This window comes from Mustela putorius, unplaced genomic scaffold (assembly GCF_011764305.1).
Source record: "Mustela putorius furo isolate JIRA1106 unplaced genomic scaffold, ASM1176430v1.1 tig00000275_pilon_pilon_pilon, whole genome shotgun sequence".
Lineage (NCBI taxonomy): Eukaryota > Metazoa > Chordata > Mammalia > Carnivora > Mustelidae > Mustela > Mustela putorius.
This window is the reverse complement of record NW_025421341.1, coordinates 3,624,776-3,640,144: the sequence shown is the minus strand read 5'-3', so window position 1 is coordinate 3,640,144 and position 15,369 is coordinate 3,624,776. Positions and strand designations below refer to the sequence as shown.

The 15,369-nt window shown below is 41.0% G+C and overlaps 1 protein-coding gene and 1 long non-coding RNA gene across 3 annotated transcripts in view; one reads left to right on the top strand and one right to left on the bottom strand.

The window, feature by feature from the left end:
* The window catches only part of COQ10B (coenzyme Q10B), a 37,945-nt gene extending 28,650 nt beyond the window's left edge, over window positions 1–9,295 (bottom strand). For both annotated transcript variants that reach the window (XM_045078518.1, XM_004772170.3), the window contains exons 1-2: window positions 9,068–9,295; window positions 3,637–3,786 (exon numbers count right to left, since the gene is read on the bottom strand). In XM_045078518.1, coding sequence (XP_044934453.1) covers window positions 3,637–3,786; window positions 9,068–9,189 — 272 coding nt within the window. In that variant the 5' untranslated portion in view covers window positions 9,190–9,295. The remainder of the gene's footprint in view (window positions 1–3,636; window positions 3,787–9,067) is intronic.
* Window positions 9,296–9,364: 69 nt separating this feature from the next.
* LOC123391642 lies at window positions 9,365–15,111 on the top strand. Its single transcript, XR_006606336.1, has 3 exons — window positions 9,365–9,665; window positions 9,981–10,121; window positions 14,786–15,111. It is a non-coding gene; the product is annotated as an uncharacterized LOC123391642 (long non-coding RNA).
* The last annotated feature ends 258 nt before the right edge of the window (window positions 15,112–15,369 follow it).

The following is a 15,369-nucleotide window of genomic DNA, read 5'->3' as shown; positions in this document are numbered from 1 at the left end:
AAAGATACAAATGTAGTGTTCTGAAGGGGCACCTGCACCCCAATGTTTATAGCACCAATGTCCACAATAGCCAAAGTGTGGAAAGAGCCCAGATATCCATTGTCTGATGAATGGATAAAGAAGATGTGCTATATATATACACAATGGAATACTACTCCTCCATCAAAATGAAATCTTGCCATTTGCAACATGGATGAAACTAGAGGGTACTATACTAAGTGAAATAAATCAACCAGAGAAAGAAGACTATCATATGATCTCACTCATATGCGGAATTTAAGAAACAACACCAAGAATCAGAGGAGAAAAGGTAAAAATAAAATAAGACAGAATCTGAGAGGGAGACAAACCGTAAGAGACTCTTAATTATAAGAAACAAACTGAGGGCTGCTGCAGGGGGGGGTGTAATTGGATGATAGACATTAAGGAGGGCACATGATGTATCTATACCTCTGAAACTAATAATACATTTTACATTAATTAAATTTAAATTTAAAAACTTAAGTAATTCAAGATGAAAACAAAACATTGTTCTCAAAGTATTCGTCAATGTAATCAAATCAGAACATGAAATATGAGACACATGTGTGTAACTGTATTACGTGAAATGATCAGTCGGCAGGTTACAGGATTATCAATTCAGAAGAGAAGCAATTCAGAATTCAGTCAAGTAACCTGTTACAGAACTTTAAAAATTAATGCCTTTCCTATTAACAAGAACCTATTAGAAAACAGTCTATACTATAAAATGCAAAACACCTACAATAAATTCAACACAAAAACTTCAGGGCCTCAACAGAAAACAAACAACAGAAACCAACAGTCTATGGAACATGTAAAAGATGAGTGAATAAGGAGAGCCAGATTCATACTATTCTTATAAAGACTCACCACTGTTACAACAGTATTCAACTTAGAAATGATAACAGTATTTGAGACCACCGCTGTGGCCTGAAAAAGACGGCTGGGATGTGATTCTGTCCCCTCTTCAACAGGTACAGGGTCACGATCTATCAGGCCATGCCCTACAACTACCCAGTGCCCGCGACCCCACAGGGCCCAAGCTTGGAGCGGCTGAAGAAACTGCGAGCACCTCTTATGGCAGGGAGGACACCTCCTCCCAGTGGCCAATAAAATGCGAAAAGGGAAAGAAAAAATATATGCAGTAATTTAAACAATCACAATCTAAATTACAAAAGGGATGCTTTGGATTAAGAGAGAATGAGTCTTTTTGTATGTTTAAATTAATCTTTATGATCATGAAATGAAGTCCACAGTAGAGGGGAGGGGGGAAAAAAAAGCCCTACCTCCTAAAACCTCTGAGGTTTTACTCACTTTGAGATAAATGCTAAAATAAATCCCATGAAGAAGTATGAAATCTTGCAGCCAGGAAGTTAATTGTAATTAATAATAAAATAATGTAATAATGAAATATTTAAAAATTGTAATAAAAGCACCTAAGAAAGTAGTATAGCATAGTGGTCAAGGGGATGGGCTTGGTAATCAGAAAGGACTATGCTCAAGTACCAACCCTAAAACTAAGCCACATGACCCTGGGTAGGTTGTTTTGCCTCTCAATTTTATTCTCTTCATCCATAACAGAAAAGTAACTCTATAGGGTTCTTTTGAGGGTTAAGTGAAATCGTTTTGGTATAGTACACAAAGCTTAATAAGCATTTAATAAAGAGACACCTGGTTGGCTCTGTCGATTAAGCGTCAGACTTTGGCTCAGGTTATGATTTCAGGATCCTGGGATGGCGCCCCACGTTGGGCTCCTCACTCAGTGGGGAGTCTGCTTGTCCCTCTGCCCCTCCCTGCTTGTGCACACGCTCTCTCTTTCTCAAATAAACAAATAAAATCTTTAATTTAAAAAAAGAGAGCTTAATAAATAGTAACTAATATTATGTGTTTATGTCAAATATGGAAAAAAGGTAAGATGATCACTCGGTAAGACCAATTTGTAATAAAAAGAATTTCAGCGTGAGAAAGAATAAGGAAGTAAATAACAATAAGTAAATATGGTGGGAAAAAAATCTTAGGATTTATGCATGACACTTAATGTACATTATCTCCCTGAGCTTTAGTTTCCCCATCTCTAAAATGGGAATAACAACACCTACCTTACATGGCTATTGTGAGAATTAAATAAAACTGTAACTATAAAGCACCCAGTAACACCTGTCAAATGACAGGCACACAGCATAAAAAAAGATATTGGTAGTGATTCAAAAGTAAAACAGACCAACGTATTATTTATCTTTTCATTCACAGATACCAGCTCTGGCAAAGATGTCTCCCTACCCAATTATTTAGGCTCTCTTTACATGGTGTTATTGCTGGGAAGAAATTGCTCCCCCGCCACAGAGGCTACTATTCCCAATTTCCCTCTTGCATTTAGATGGTATTATGTGACTAGTTCGTGCCAATAATCCCTTCCAGATGTTTTTGTTTTTTTTTAAGATATTATTTATTTAATATTTATCGCCGTGCAGGGGAAGAGAGAGTGCACAAGCAGGGGGAATGGCCAGAAGAGGAAGAAGGCTCCCTGCTGAGCATGACCTGAGCTAAAGGCAGACACTTAACTGACTGAGCTATCCAGGCATCCCTCAATGCGGTTTAGAATCAAGTCTATCTATAAGAGACTCCGAGGACTAAGAAATTACAAAAGGCATAAGTTAGATGGAGCCTAGGTTCCTAAACTGCTGCCCATGGATGGGGAACACCCACTTAAACTTTACATAAGAAAGAAATAAACTTTGGGGTTTTACCTGTGTAGCTGCTAGTATTACCTTAACCAATACAGTGACTTAGCCAGTAATAAAGGTAATTTTAGTGACAAAAGCTGAGTCTGCTGAAGGTCCTTCACTACAGAAAAATCAGAACAGAAAAAGCAACTGAAAAAATTAATGAAATGCACTTGTACAAGAATTTATGTAATACTTAATGGCCTGTTGAGACCCCCTTGTAGAAATTCCCATATGAACAGATTCTGTATTTCTGGTTTAGCAGAACTGCAGTCTCTCTATTCTCTTCTCTATACAACCCCTAGATCAAGGGCCCAGCCTTGCCCATTGCACGGTTCGGCAAATAAAGTTTTATTAGCACAGAGTCACACATTTATTACATATTGTCTACAGTAATATGTCATCTGGGGTACAATTACAATGACAGAGTTGATTGGTTGCTACAGAAAAAGTACGGTCCACAAAACCTAACATATTTACTACCAGGTCCTTTACAGAAAAAGTCTGACAACCTACCCCCCAAGTGGTAGGAGCCACTTAGCACATCTGTATATTACCTTCTATGCATGTTTATATGTGAGGGAGCTATATAAACATATTGAGCCCAACATACCACTAATGTTGCCACTATAAAAACAAACGGTATACAAAAATGCAGGTCTAAACAGTTCAATTACTTCCTTTACACACCAAGGTTTAAATCTATCCTATAAAGTTACCATGTAATTATGTTTATTCAACAAATATTTATAAAAGAGCAAAAGCTATGGAAAGGCCCAACTAGAAAAAACAAAGCATATTCTGTACGAAGAAAATCCAGGAAAAAAAGTCACGATATTCTACAGAAAATTGTGAACATACTCTTTTAGCAGAACTATTATTCTATACAAACCCTAGAATTCTCCTCTCTGAATATTCTTTTCTTTTGTTTATTAATGGTGCAGCAATTTTGAAGAAGGTTCTTGCATAGATCTCCTTAGGCAAAATTGAGGTATGTAGCAGAAGAGTTCTGCTCATCAGTATGCCACAGGAAGCTGAATATCTAAAGAGACAAAAATTACTTGATTAAGAGTAGCACTGAAAAAAAAAAAAAGAGTAGCACTGAAAATTAAAAGAAAACACAAATTAGACTGTAAAATACTATCACATGTTACCTTTTTTTTTTTTAAGTAATCTCTACGTCAAACATGGGCCTCAAACTCATGATCCCAAGATCAAGAATCACATGCTCCATCAACTCAGCCAGCCTGGCACCCCAGTAACTATAACACTTTAGAAGGCTTCACAACTTTAGAATATTCCTGAAAAATACACACACACACACACACACACAGTTGTGCACACATGCATGCACAGAAACACACACAAAAAATAGTTTCTTAAGTGCCATAAAGAAAACTAAAAATAACAGCTTATGGTTAGGGTTAGAAGTTTCTGGCACAAATGGTATCTTTCCCAGAAAGTTGGCTTTCAGTCTATAGTCACAATATATTCTTCCCATACACTTGCTAGAATATTCATCATTTCTTTTCTTTTTTTTTTTTTTTAAGTAAACTCTACCCGCAATGTGGGGCTCGAACTCATAACCCTGAGACCAAGAGTCACATGCTCTACTGACTGAGCCAGCCAGGACCCCTCCATCATCTATTTTCTAACTCATCTATCCAGGTTGTCTTCCCAGCTGGATCCACAGAGGTTCCTTAATTCTTGATCTACTCCGAGACTGGAGACTAGAGATCGAGTGGCCCTGTTAGAACTGTTGCTTTGTTCTTTCCCTTCCAATCTCCATTTCAATGCACATATGTAAAAACTCATGTCAAGGAAACTAAAGTATGACTTGTTTGGGGTACTTCTAAATATAGATGCCTGATATACTTTTTTCCACCCGAATATTTTTGCCTTTCCCTACTAAGATTATTGCATAACTATTTTATACTACTATTCATGTATTAGTTCACATACTTATTGAGTTCTTGTTCTGTGCGCAGTAGGGATATAATGGTAAAAATAAAAATTCACTCTATGAGGATTTAGTAGGACTTTGTAGGTAAGGATTCAAAAAAAGTGCTAAGAAAGAAATGGGGGTGGGGACATGTAATCGGGAGCTCCTTTAGGAGTGGGGTAGAAGTTTTCTGAGGTTATATTTCAGCTGTAACTTAATGGAAGAAGTTAGCCATGTAAAGAGAGAAATAGCTATGTATGTACATAAGAAGTGTGTGTGTGTGTGTGTGTGTGTGTGTGTGTGTGTGTATGTACGGAAGGAGGAGAAGTAGATGGGGGGCATTCCAGGCAGTAGGGAAAGAGCCTGGCAGTATCCAGAGACTAAGACTAACAGTGTAGCAGCACTATAGCAGGCCAGGAGAGTACCATGAGATGATGTTAGACAGACTAGAGCTGGATCATGCTAGGAATTATTAACCAGGATAAAGCAATTTGGAATTTATCCTTGGTGAGAATCTGTTTAAGAATTCCAAGTAGAAGAGTGTTATTTCGGGGTGCTTGGGTGGCTCAGTGGGTTAAGCCTCTGCTTTCGGCTGCGGTCATGATCTCGGGGTCCTGGGATCAAGCCCCGCATCGGGCTCTCTGCTCAGCGGGGAGCCTGCTTCCCCCTCTCTCTGCCTGCCTCTCTGCCTACTTGTGATCTCTCCTCTTTCTCTGTCAAATGAATAAAATCTTTAAAAAAAAAAAAAAGAGAGTGTTATTTCATTAAATCAAATCTTCAAATTATTTTTTAAACGTTATTTTTTTAAAAAGATTTTATTTATTTATGAGGGAGAGACAACGTGCATGCACACTGGAGGGGCAGAGGGAGAGGGAGAATCCTGAAGCGGACTCCCTGCTGAGGGTAGAGCCCAAAATGGGGCTTGACCCTAGGACCCTGAAATCATAACCTGAGCCAAAATCAAGAGTCGGCCGCTTAATCCACTGAGCTACCCAGGAGCCCCCAAATTATTATTTTTTTAAATATTTCCTTTTTTTTTTTTAGTTTTTTTAAAACGGGTTGGGGGCTGGTAAGGAACTGCAGAACTACCCCCCCCCCACACACACACACACTCCTGTCCCACTTACAGGCCACCACCCGCCAGCGATGCCCAGGTAGGGGCCAACCCTCCAGCTCCATCCACTTTCAGGACTAGTTGATTCAGCAGGTGAGCTGTTACACAGTCCTTAGTGGGCCCAAACTATTTTTTAAAAGGGTAAAGAATAGCCTGGTCAAAACTCCTTGTGTCATACATAAAATTTGCTTTATAAAATAGGATTTACATATAAATAAAATTTCTTTAAAGACATAGACACCCTACAATGTGGCCAGGGAGGAAGAGACAATGAAGTCAAACAAAGAATGGTTGAAGAAATGGGGAATATTCAGCCAGGAGATAGGGATGATCCCTGAGAGTATGGTTCCAAAATGTAAAACAAAAGTCCAAATGGATGGAAACAAATTTGGGCTCCAGAATACAAGAAAGAACTTTTGAACAATTAACACTCTTTATAAAAATTAGATGGGCTTGGGGCACCTGGGTGGCTCAGTGGGTTAAAGCCTCTGCTTTCAGCTCAGGTTGTGATCCTAGAGTCCTGGGATCGAGCCTTGCATCGGGCTCTCTGCTTGGCGGGGAGCCTGCTTCCTCCTCTCTCTCTCTGCCTGCCTCTCTGCCTACCTGTGATCTCTGTCTGTCAATAAATAAATAAATAAAATCTTTAAAAACAAATATTAGATGGGCTTATTCCAGAGGCAGTAAAATAGAGGTCAATGAAAATGGTTAAGCTAAACACTGCACAACTATTAATTAAGATGTAACGTAAAAGAATAAAACAAAGAGGGGCGCCTGGGTGGCTCAATGGGTTAAAGCCTCTGTTTTCAGCTCACGTAGTGATTCCAGGGTCCTGGGATAGAGCCCCACATCAGGCTCTCTGCTTAGCGGGGAGCCTGCTTCCCTTCCTCTCTCTCTGCCTGCCTCTCTGCCTACTTGTGATCTATGTCTGTCAAATAAATAAAATCTTTAAAAAGAAAAAAAGAATAAAACATATGAACTGTATTATTGAACTTATTGGCCTCTTTTAAGATTTTAAGGTATTTATGTATCCAGCTCTAAATAACACTTCAAAAAAAAGAACAATGGGGAAAATATAGTAAAACAAGACAGCTTTCAGAATTCTAGGCTTTCTAAAGGGATATCAGAGGAGGTATTTGGTTTTATAATGATGGTAACAGCATATTTTAAAGATATCTATGATATTCTTTTTTAGTCAAAAGAAGTTTTAGATAGATTCAACTCCTAGAGAGAATATAAGTGCTGGTGTTCCCAAAAATCTTTAAAAATATGGTTTGTTATGTGAATCTTATTTTAAAGGCAGAGATAATATTAAAATAAGCCCATTGTGATTTTTCTTTAGAGTAAACCTATGGAGTTTGCTTAGCAGTCAGATTACACCAATAAAAATGAATGACAGTCACTCTGCTAAATGAAGCAGAACAGCGGAAATAAAAAAGTAGGCAGTTAATTCACCCCCCCTTTAAAAACTCACATAATTTAGGATCTCTGTTAGTTTTATTGATCACAAAAAGCAAATCTGGTGTACAAAATACCTAATCACATTTCCCTTGTAAGCTATTCTTTAGGCGACTTTGTTAAAAGTTTTATCTATTTCCCCACTTTTCGTATACTTTGTCACCTATTATTGGAAGCCAATTATGAGACAGATATTGAGCACACTTAATAATTTTCTGATAAATCAATGTCAGAAGAGGCAGCATCTCTGAAAACCTTTATTTAAAAAAAATCTAAGACCACTGCTTCTGAAGAGGTGACATGGTTGACTATGAAGCTTACTTGTCACTGTACATGGTTTTGAATTTTGTACCAAGTTTATGTAATACCATTGCCCCAACCTCCCCTTCTCCCTGCCCCCCAAAGCCCCAAAACAACCCTTACAGAATCTGATTACAATTACAAAGGAAATATCTGTCTTTAGAGCAAGCTAATAGTTTTCCTGATGATTTCCCATACTATGGTTACAAGCCCTGGACAGCAAATCTATTTTCACACATTACCAAGAATGATGTCTTCAACTGCAACGAGGAGCCATACAGTCATATGTATCGTTCAACTATGAAATTAAAACTGAATCAAATGATGGACAGCTTTTGTCACTCACCTTCCAATAATACTACATCTCAAATACTCTAATAAAGGCCAGAACGTATGTTAATGCTTTGGCCTAAAAATGAGCTCATAAACTCCTTCCCTCTTCATTATTATAAATATTTGTCTCGGAATTTAAGCCTTAATTTGATCATTAAAACAATCATATTTTTTCTTAGAAATAAGAGTTTTATTTGCAAGCCAACATTTTGTAAGAGTCACACAAACAGATCTAAAGCAGGACAGGCTATGTTCTGCTTAGAACTAGTTTTTCAGGTTGTTTCCTTCAGCAGGACTAAACGATATGCGATATTTTATTTCAATTTCAACCAGTATTTGTCTAAAAGGATTGAGAGTTGGCGGGGGTTTGGGGTACTTGAAAAATTCTTCACTAACTCTAAATTCCTGGAACTTAACATTTGTGCTTTCTCCCTTCATTCTGTACTGTTTACAACTGAATACATTTTAGACACCGTAATTTTCGAGCGCAATTTATTCCAAAGTCATTAGTAGAAAGAAACGAAGCGGTGGAAGTGGGGAATCGTTCCTGACTCCGCCTCCACCCACCAAAAAGGAACAGACCAGGAAAATCCCAGGCTGGTTCAAGGTTACAGGACGAGTTACAGTCGAGTGGAAAACAAAATCGAGGTCCCCTACTTCGGCTACGTTCCGTTTTGTAAGCACCGAAGGGCGGAGTCGAGGACCCCTACCCGCCGCTGGGAGAGGACTTCCGGCCAACTCGCCGGGGAGCAGGGGAGGGCTCGCCGCCGGGCCCCGAACTCCGGCAGCCGGCCGCTCGCGAGCCGCGAAGTTGGAACTTTCCGAGAGCGGCGACAGCAGGCCGTGGGGGGAGGAGACCGGAAGAGTCCCCAGTCCCGCGACGGCTGCTTTATCCGCGGCCGGTCAGTCGCGCCGCCGCGGATTCACCACCTCTCGCGAGGGCAGCGAGTCCCCGACCCCGGCGCGGCGTCTGGAGCAGGCCCGCGAGCCTCCCGCCCGGAGTGACGAGAGCGAAGTCCGAGTCCCTCACATGCCGATCTCAGGACACTCTCTCCCCTTAGAGACGCCAAAATGCCTCCGGTCCGGGGCGCCGCCTCACCTCAAAATTCCTCGGTCCCCCCAACTCAGCAAGCCCGGGCCGAAAGCTACCCCCGTCGCAGCACCCCTGTTGTTTATTACCTGACGTTCCCCGCAGGCCCCTGCGCCGGAGCCGGGGTTTCGGCCGCTGCCGTCGACTTCGGACGGCATCCCGAAACCACCTTCCTCAGAGCCCTCTGACCGGTCCGAGCTGCCATGATCATCTCACTGAAGCCGGTCGCCAACTCCGGGACCAGGCCCACGGCACCGCCCTCCTGCGGCGGGCCAAGCCGCCCGGCTCCCGGGCCTTCCCACCAATCGGCGGGCCCCGTGAGCCGCCAGACACGCCCCCTCTTCCCACCCTGAAAGCGCAAAGCGGACGCAAGCTCCCACTTCCTGTAAGGCCTACTGTAAACGCTGTCGTCATCCTCCTGGCCAATCAGAGGGAGCGCAGGGCCGCTCGGACACACCCCTCTGCGGGGCCGGCCTCTCGTAGCAGCCGCGCGCTCAGGCGCCTTTTTCACGAGACGCGCGGTGAGCGCCCTGCCCACCTCCCGCGCTGGGACTCGTCCCCGGATTCACCAACCGACCCCGTTCTCTTGGCTGCTGTTTGTGGTCGCGAGGCTTGGCGCGAGAGCCCAGCCCAGGGGTGGGAGGAAGCTCGAGGTTCTGGGTGTTAATTACGTAACTGTCCAAACCGGTGAGTGCCGAGCCGGACCGCCCTCGCTCCTGGCTGCGAAGTCCGGCTCCGGAGTCTCGCTGTTTAATGATTGTCTAACACAGCCCGGCGCTCACCCAGGAGGTTGTTGCGAGGGTAGCGTGAGGTCATGTCCTTAGCGAAGAGACTCCGTTCTCTTTGCCTGCCTGTTTGTGTGGCCAACATTCCAATTGGTGTTCGTGGGCAGTGTGGGTTCCCCATAGTCCGGACACACCCGACGACTTTGCTTTAATTTACCCATTTCAGGAATCAAGTCATCAAATCCTGACGTCCTGTTCTCCTCCCCTTTGTTCCCAGGTCCTTATTCAACCATTGCACGTTTTCTATAAACCGACTATCAGTACTGCCTACTGAACACAGTTGTGAGGAGTCCGTGAGAGGGTTGACTGGATAGAGCCAACAACTGCTGGGCATCTGTCACAGAAAAGAAAAAGCGGGGTAATGAGGTGGAGAGGGGTCAGGGAGGGTGCTAATCTGGGTGGGGTGGTCAGATGGGCCTCTGAGGAGGTGATACTCAGCAAAGGCCTAAATGAAGTGAGGGACTCTATGAGTATTTGGGGAGAAAAGAACTTCTGGTGGAATACCAAGTGCAAAGGCCCCAAACAGAAACAGTCTGACCCTGTTTTACGAAGAGCGCGGTCTTTGAGTCATAGGAGGAGAGAGGTAGGACATGAGGTCAGAGGTAGTGAGGGCTTTATCGTAGCGCTTGGGAGGCCATGGTACCAACTTTGGATTTTATTCTAAGTGTGAAGGGAAGTCATGCAAGTTTAGAGGTCAGAACAGTGACTTGATCTAATTTACATTAACAGAAATAGTCCAGCTAATGTATCTATGTATGATTATTTGGGGACGTGATACAAATATTGATATAGGAAATTGGGGTTTTTTTGTGGTTGTTTTTTTTGTTTTTCTACTCTTGCATTGTTCATTGCAGTCATGCTTTAGGGAGTGAGTTGAAATCACCAGCTACAAAGTTTGTCAAACGCTTTTCAGTATAACAGGATGTACCTGTTGATCGAGGTGGTTAGGTAGCTGCATATAAACAATTCTATATTAGATAACCTTCAAGTACAGAATGCATACTCTTTTTAAGTATTTCCAGTAATGTCTTCCTTAAAACACATTTTTATCATATTACTCTCCTGCTCAAAAACCAGTTGTCTAGAAAATTACACCGCTGCCGCCTACTAAGTTCTATTTCAAACTATTGGTATTGTTAACTAGAAGGCCTATTAAACCTAATTTTTCTGTACAATACATGATATGCTTATGTACTTAATATAAGGCCTTTTATTAAATTTGTCAGACATTTTCTCATTCAACTCTACCAAGACATATGAAAATACCTACTAAATTGGGTCACCTAACTGAATATAGTTTCCAATAAAAAAGGTTTTTTAAGGCAAACGAAATAATCTTTGTAACAGGTGACAGTGCATGGTACTCATTTGACTTCTTAGCAAAGGAAATAATGTCATAAGCTTAAAGGTGATAATAAACTCTGGCTCAGTTTCAGTAGATGACAGTGCTTCCATAAATTGGGGGTTAAAAGAGCTATCAACATGGAAAGATTGGTAGTAAATGAAAACTCAGCAGAGATCTGTGAGAGGCAGTCTCTTAGAGACCAAACCAACTATGCTGTCAAGAATATATTTGACACAATACTATGTTAAATATTCTTGCCAAAATAATTGAATCTAAATCTGGTCAAGCTTTTAGATAAGCCAGTTTAAATAGGGGATAGAAGAACAAGGTAAATGACACCAAGAAGATTCAATCTCCCAAATAATATTGGAAATCTTTTAGAATGACCCAATTTCTTCAACAAATGTCAAATACCAAAGGAGGAATGATGGGGCACCTGGGTAGCTTAGTTGATTATCTGACTCTTGATTTTGGTTCAGGTCATAGTCTTGAGGCCATGGAATCAAGCCCCCACATTGGGCTATTGTGGACTGAGCATGGAGTCTGCTTGGGATTTTTTCTTTCTATCCCTCTTCCCTCACCCCTACTCATGCTCTCTCTCTTAAAAAAAAAAAAAAAAAAAAAAGGAGAAAGGGGGCAGAGTTTATTTATTTATTTATTTTTAAAGAGAGGGAGAAGGGGAGAGGCAGAAGGAGAAAGGGAATTTTAAGCAGAATCCACTCCCAGCTCAGAACCCCACATGAGCTCACGATCCTGAGATCATGGCCTGAGCTGAAACCAAGAGACTCAGAGGCTTAACAAACTGAGCCACCCAAGTGCCCCCTTTTTTTCTTCCTTTCAGTGTTACTGATACACAATGTTACATTAGCTTCAGGTGCACAACAGTGATTGGATAAGTTTATACATTATGCTGTGTTTACCATAAGTGTGGCTACCATCCATATTGATTAGGTTTAAAAGATTTAAGAGGCATTTTTTTTTTTAAGATTTTATTTATTTATTTGACAGAGAGAGATCACAGCAGGCAGAGAGGCAGAGAGAGTGGAAGGGAAGGAAGCAGGCTCCCTGCTGAGCAGAGAGCCCGATATGGGACTCGATCCCAGGACCCTGAGATCATGACCTGAGCTGAAGGCAGCGGCTTAACCCACTGAGCCAATCAGGCGCCCCTTTAAGAGGCATTTTTAAAATTTTATTTTGAGCAAACTAAATATAAAAAGACATATACAAGACTAAGAAATGCAAGTGAAATCTCTACTTAAGTAAAGATTTATACTGAAGCTTTGACAAGTGAAATAAGATGTCTGTGATATGCTTTAAAATTATCCAATGGAGAGTGTAGAAATAGAGTGGATAAAACGAAGTTGATCATTTGTTGATAATTATTGATCTGGATGATGGCGAGTTTATAATATATCTAATTTTAATGTATGTGTGAGACATTTTGTTATATATATATGTATATATATAATATTTAATAAAAGAATGTTGTTAAACAGGGATTGCAGAACCATGGTGATGAAAAGTGGATACTGATATAAGAAAGTAGTAGGTATCATCGCATGTCCCAAGGACCATTGGTAGTTTTGATGATTTGCTGAGAAGACTCAAGGGACTCAACATATAGTTGTATTGACAGCTATAATTTATTACAGCAAAAGGATATTAAGCAAAATGACTAAAGGGAAAAGGAGCATGTGGGATATCTGGGGGAACTGGGTAAAACTTCCAAGCGTCCTTTATCTGTGAAATAAAATCAAACAGGACATGCTTAATTCTTCTGACAATTCTCACCACATGTGAAATGCCACCAACCAGATAAGCTTATTAGAGACTCAGTGTCCAGGGTTTTTATTGAGGGCTGATCATATAAGCATTCTCTGTCATGTACTCAAATTCCAGACTCCAGGAAAATTTATGCTCAGCATAAACCATATTGCTTGTACAGTTTAAGAACAGCAAGTCTTATCAGTTCTGGAAATGGTGAAAACTTACCCGAAATACAGGTCTCCAAATGCCAGCCAAAGGCCAAACTTGTAAGCAAGCCTTTCAAAGACTAGCAGGCAGGCCTGACTTTTCTGCACACTCCCCTCCTGCTGAGGGAACAAGGAGGAATTTGGGGGTATCAGAACTTAGAAACTTAGTCCCAAAATGCTGCGACCTAGATCTCTGAGTGGAGGCCACTGCTTGGCTGGTGCCAGTGTCTAAGAAGCACCTCCCTACTCAAGCCCCACAGAGCTGGGTTGAGGTAGCCGAGGAGGAAATGTGGGTTGATATGTGTACATCTGAGGGGTGCAATGTAGCCCTTTTGATCCACTCCTTCACACACTACGAACTTAGGAAACAGGTTTAAAAATAAGTAACTTGCACAAACTAGAAAGCAGCACAGCCGGCAAGGGAACACTTGTCTTCTGACCTTGCATCAGAATGCTGCTTTGTACTCTATGACTTCTTGAAAGAGGAAGCAGCAACTTTGTAATACTAAAATATTAGAACTCTATTTTTTTTTTAAACAGCTCAATTAGAGTCCGTGAGAACTCAAAACTTGAGATAGAAATGTGAACAAGAGAAAAGAGGATAATTGACTACCCAGGAAAGGCCCACAAAGGATAACAACAGAGTTTAGGGGCTCATCTCAGCTTTCCAGATTCAGACATTTTTAGTTCAGGACATTCAGAATTTATCAAGAAAATGGGTCTCCCTGGTAACATAACCAGCCTCTTATCCAATCCTAGACTTCCTCTTTTGCAACTCCCTGCTACACACTGTGGCATCTAGTCACAGAATTTCTTCTACAGACACTAGTGTTTGTTGCCTAAACTGTCCTCTTTTCCTAGAGGGTCCTCTTGCCTATTCGTCTATCTCTACTCCCGTTCACCTGGCTAATTCCTCCTTCATCCTATGAAACTGATCCAATGTTACCCCACCCAAAAAATCTCACCCTGGGAATTATATATAGCTATAGATAGCATGGTTTGATATTTCTGTACAGTCCTAAAATCCCACAAATATATTTATTCTAACCACTTTGTATTATAATTGTTTCTATGTGTCTTCCTCTCAGCACTGAACTGCTAAAAAAGCTGAAATATTAGGATTTCTGTGGTATTTCTATAATATGTGAAAACAAGATATTTTACATTAAGATTATTATTTTAAAAACCTGAAACATAGTTTCTATTCTCCTGTCTTCTCTTTTTGGTGTGCAATACTATTTCTTTAGTCAGTTTGCATATGGTATGAGGTTCAGATCTTTCAACTCTTGTGTCCTCCACAGGCAGCACATTTTGTTGAGACTGCAGTTAAAGGTGCTCTTGTGGGATGCCTGGGTGGCTCAGTTGGTTGGACGACTGCTTTTGGCTCGGGTCATGATCCGGGAGTCTCAGGATCAAGTCCCGCACCGGGCGCCCAGCTTCACGGGGAGTCTGCTTCTCCCTCTGACCTTCTCCTCGCTCATGCTCTCTCTCACTGCCTCTCTCTCAAATAAATAAAATCTTAAAAAAAAAGAAAAAAATAAAGATGCTTTTGTTACATTAGCAAGTTCTGTTGGCAACTGGGATGTTGGTTTAGACCAGGACACCTGCCCTCACTAGGCGCTATCAATTACTCAATTCATTTCCAGTTAAGCCCATTTCCCTCATATTTTTTCCTTTTACTTTTGGGATTATTTTTCTTAACAGAAAAGAAACAAATGAATTGGAGAGTGCACTTTGTCTTCTGTTATATTGAGCCGTCTCCCTCAGGTAACAAAACCAGTTTCATTATTCTTGTTTCAAACCAAACAAGCATTTTGTTTAAGTGTCAGGTCATTGAGATTTTAGCCTTTCTCAGAATATTTTTACAGGTTTTTACCACTTTAAAATTTCTTTTGCTTTTTATTTTCCACTCAAGAAATCTCATACTCTTTTTATAAGTTAATAAGTTTACAACATGCTAAACATTTTACCCAAATGCGGGAAAATGGTCTGGAGATTCAAAGCACAGTAAAATAGTTATATGAAAAGAAAAAAACAGGGGCGCCTGGATGGCTCAGTGGGTTGAGGCCTCTGCCTTCGGCTCGGGTCATGATCCCGGGGTCCTGGGATCGAGCCCCTGCTTCCTCCTCTCTCTGCCTGCCTCTCCACCTACTTGTGATCTCTGTCTGTCAAATAAATAAAGAAAGAAAGAAAGAAAATAAAGAAAAAAACAAAAATAGCTAGTCAAAATTATTATAGCTGGCAGTACTTAAAATTGGTAATTTGTATTTTTAATTTATTTTTTAAGG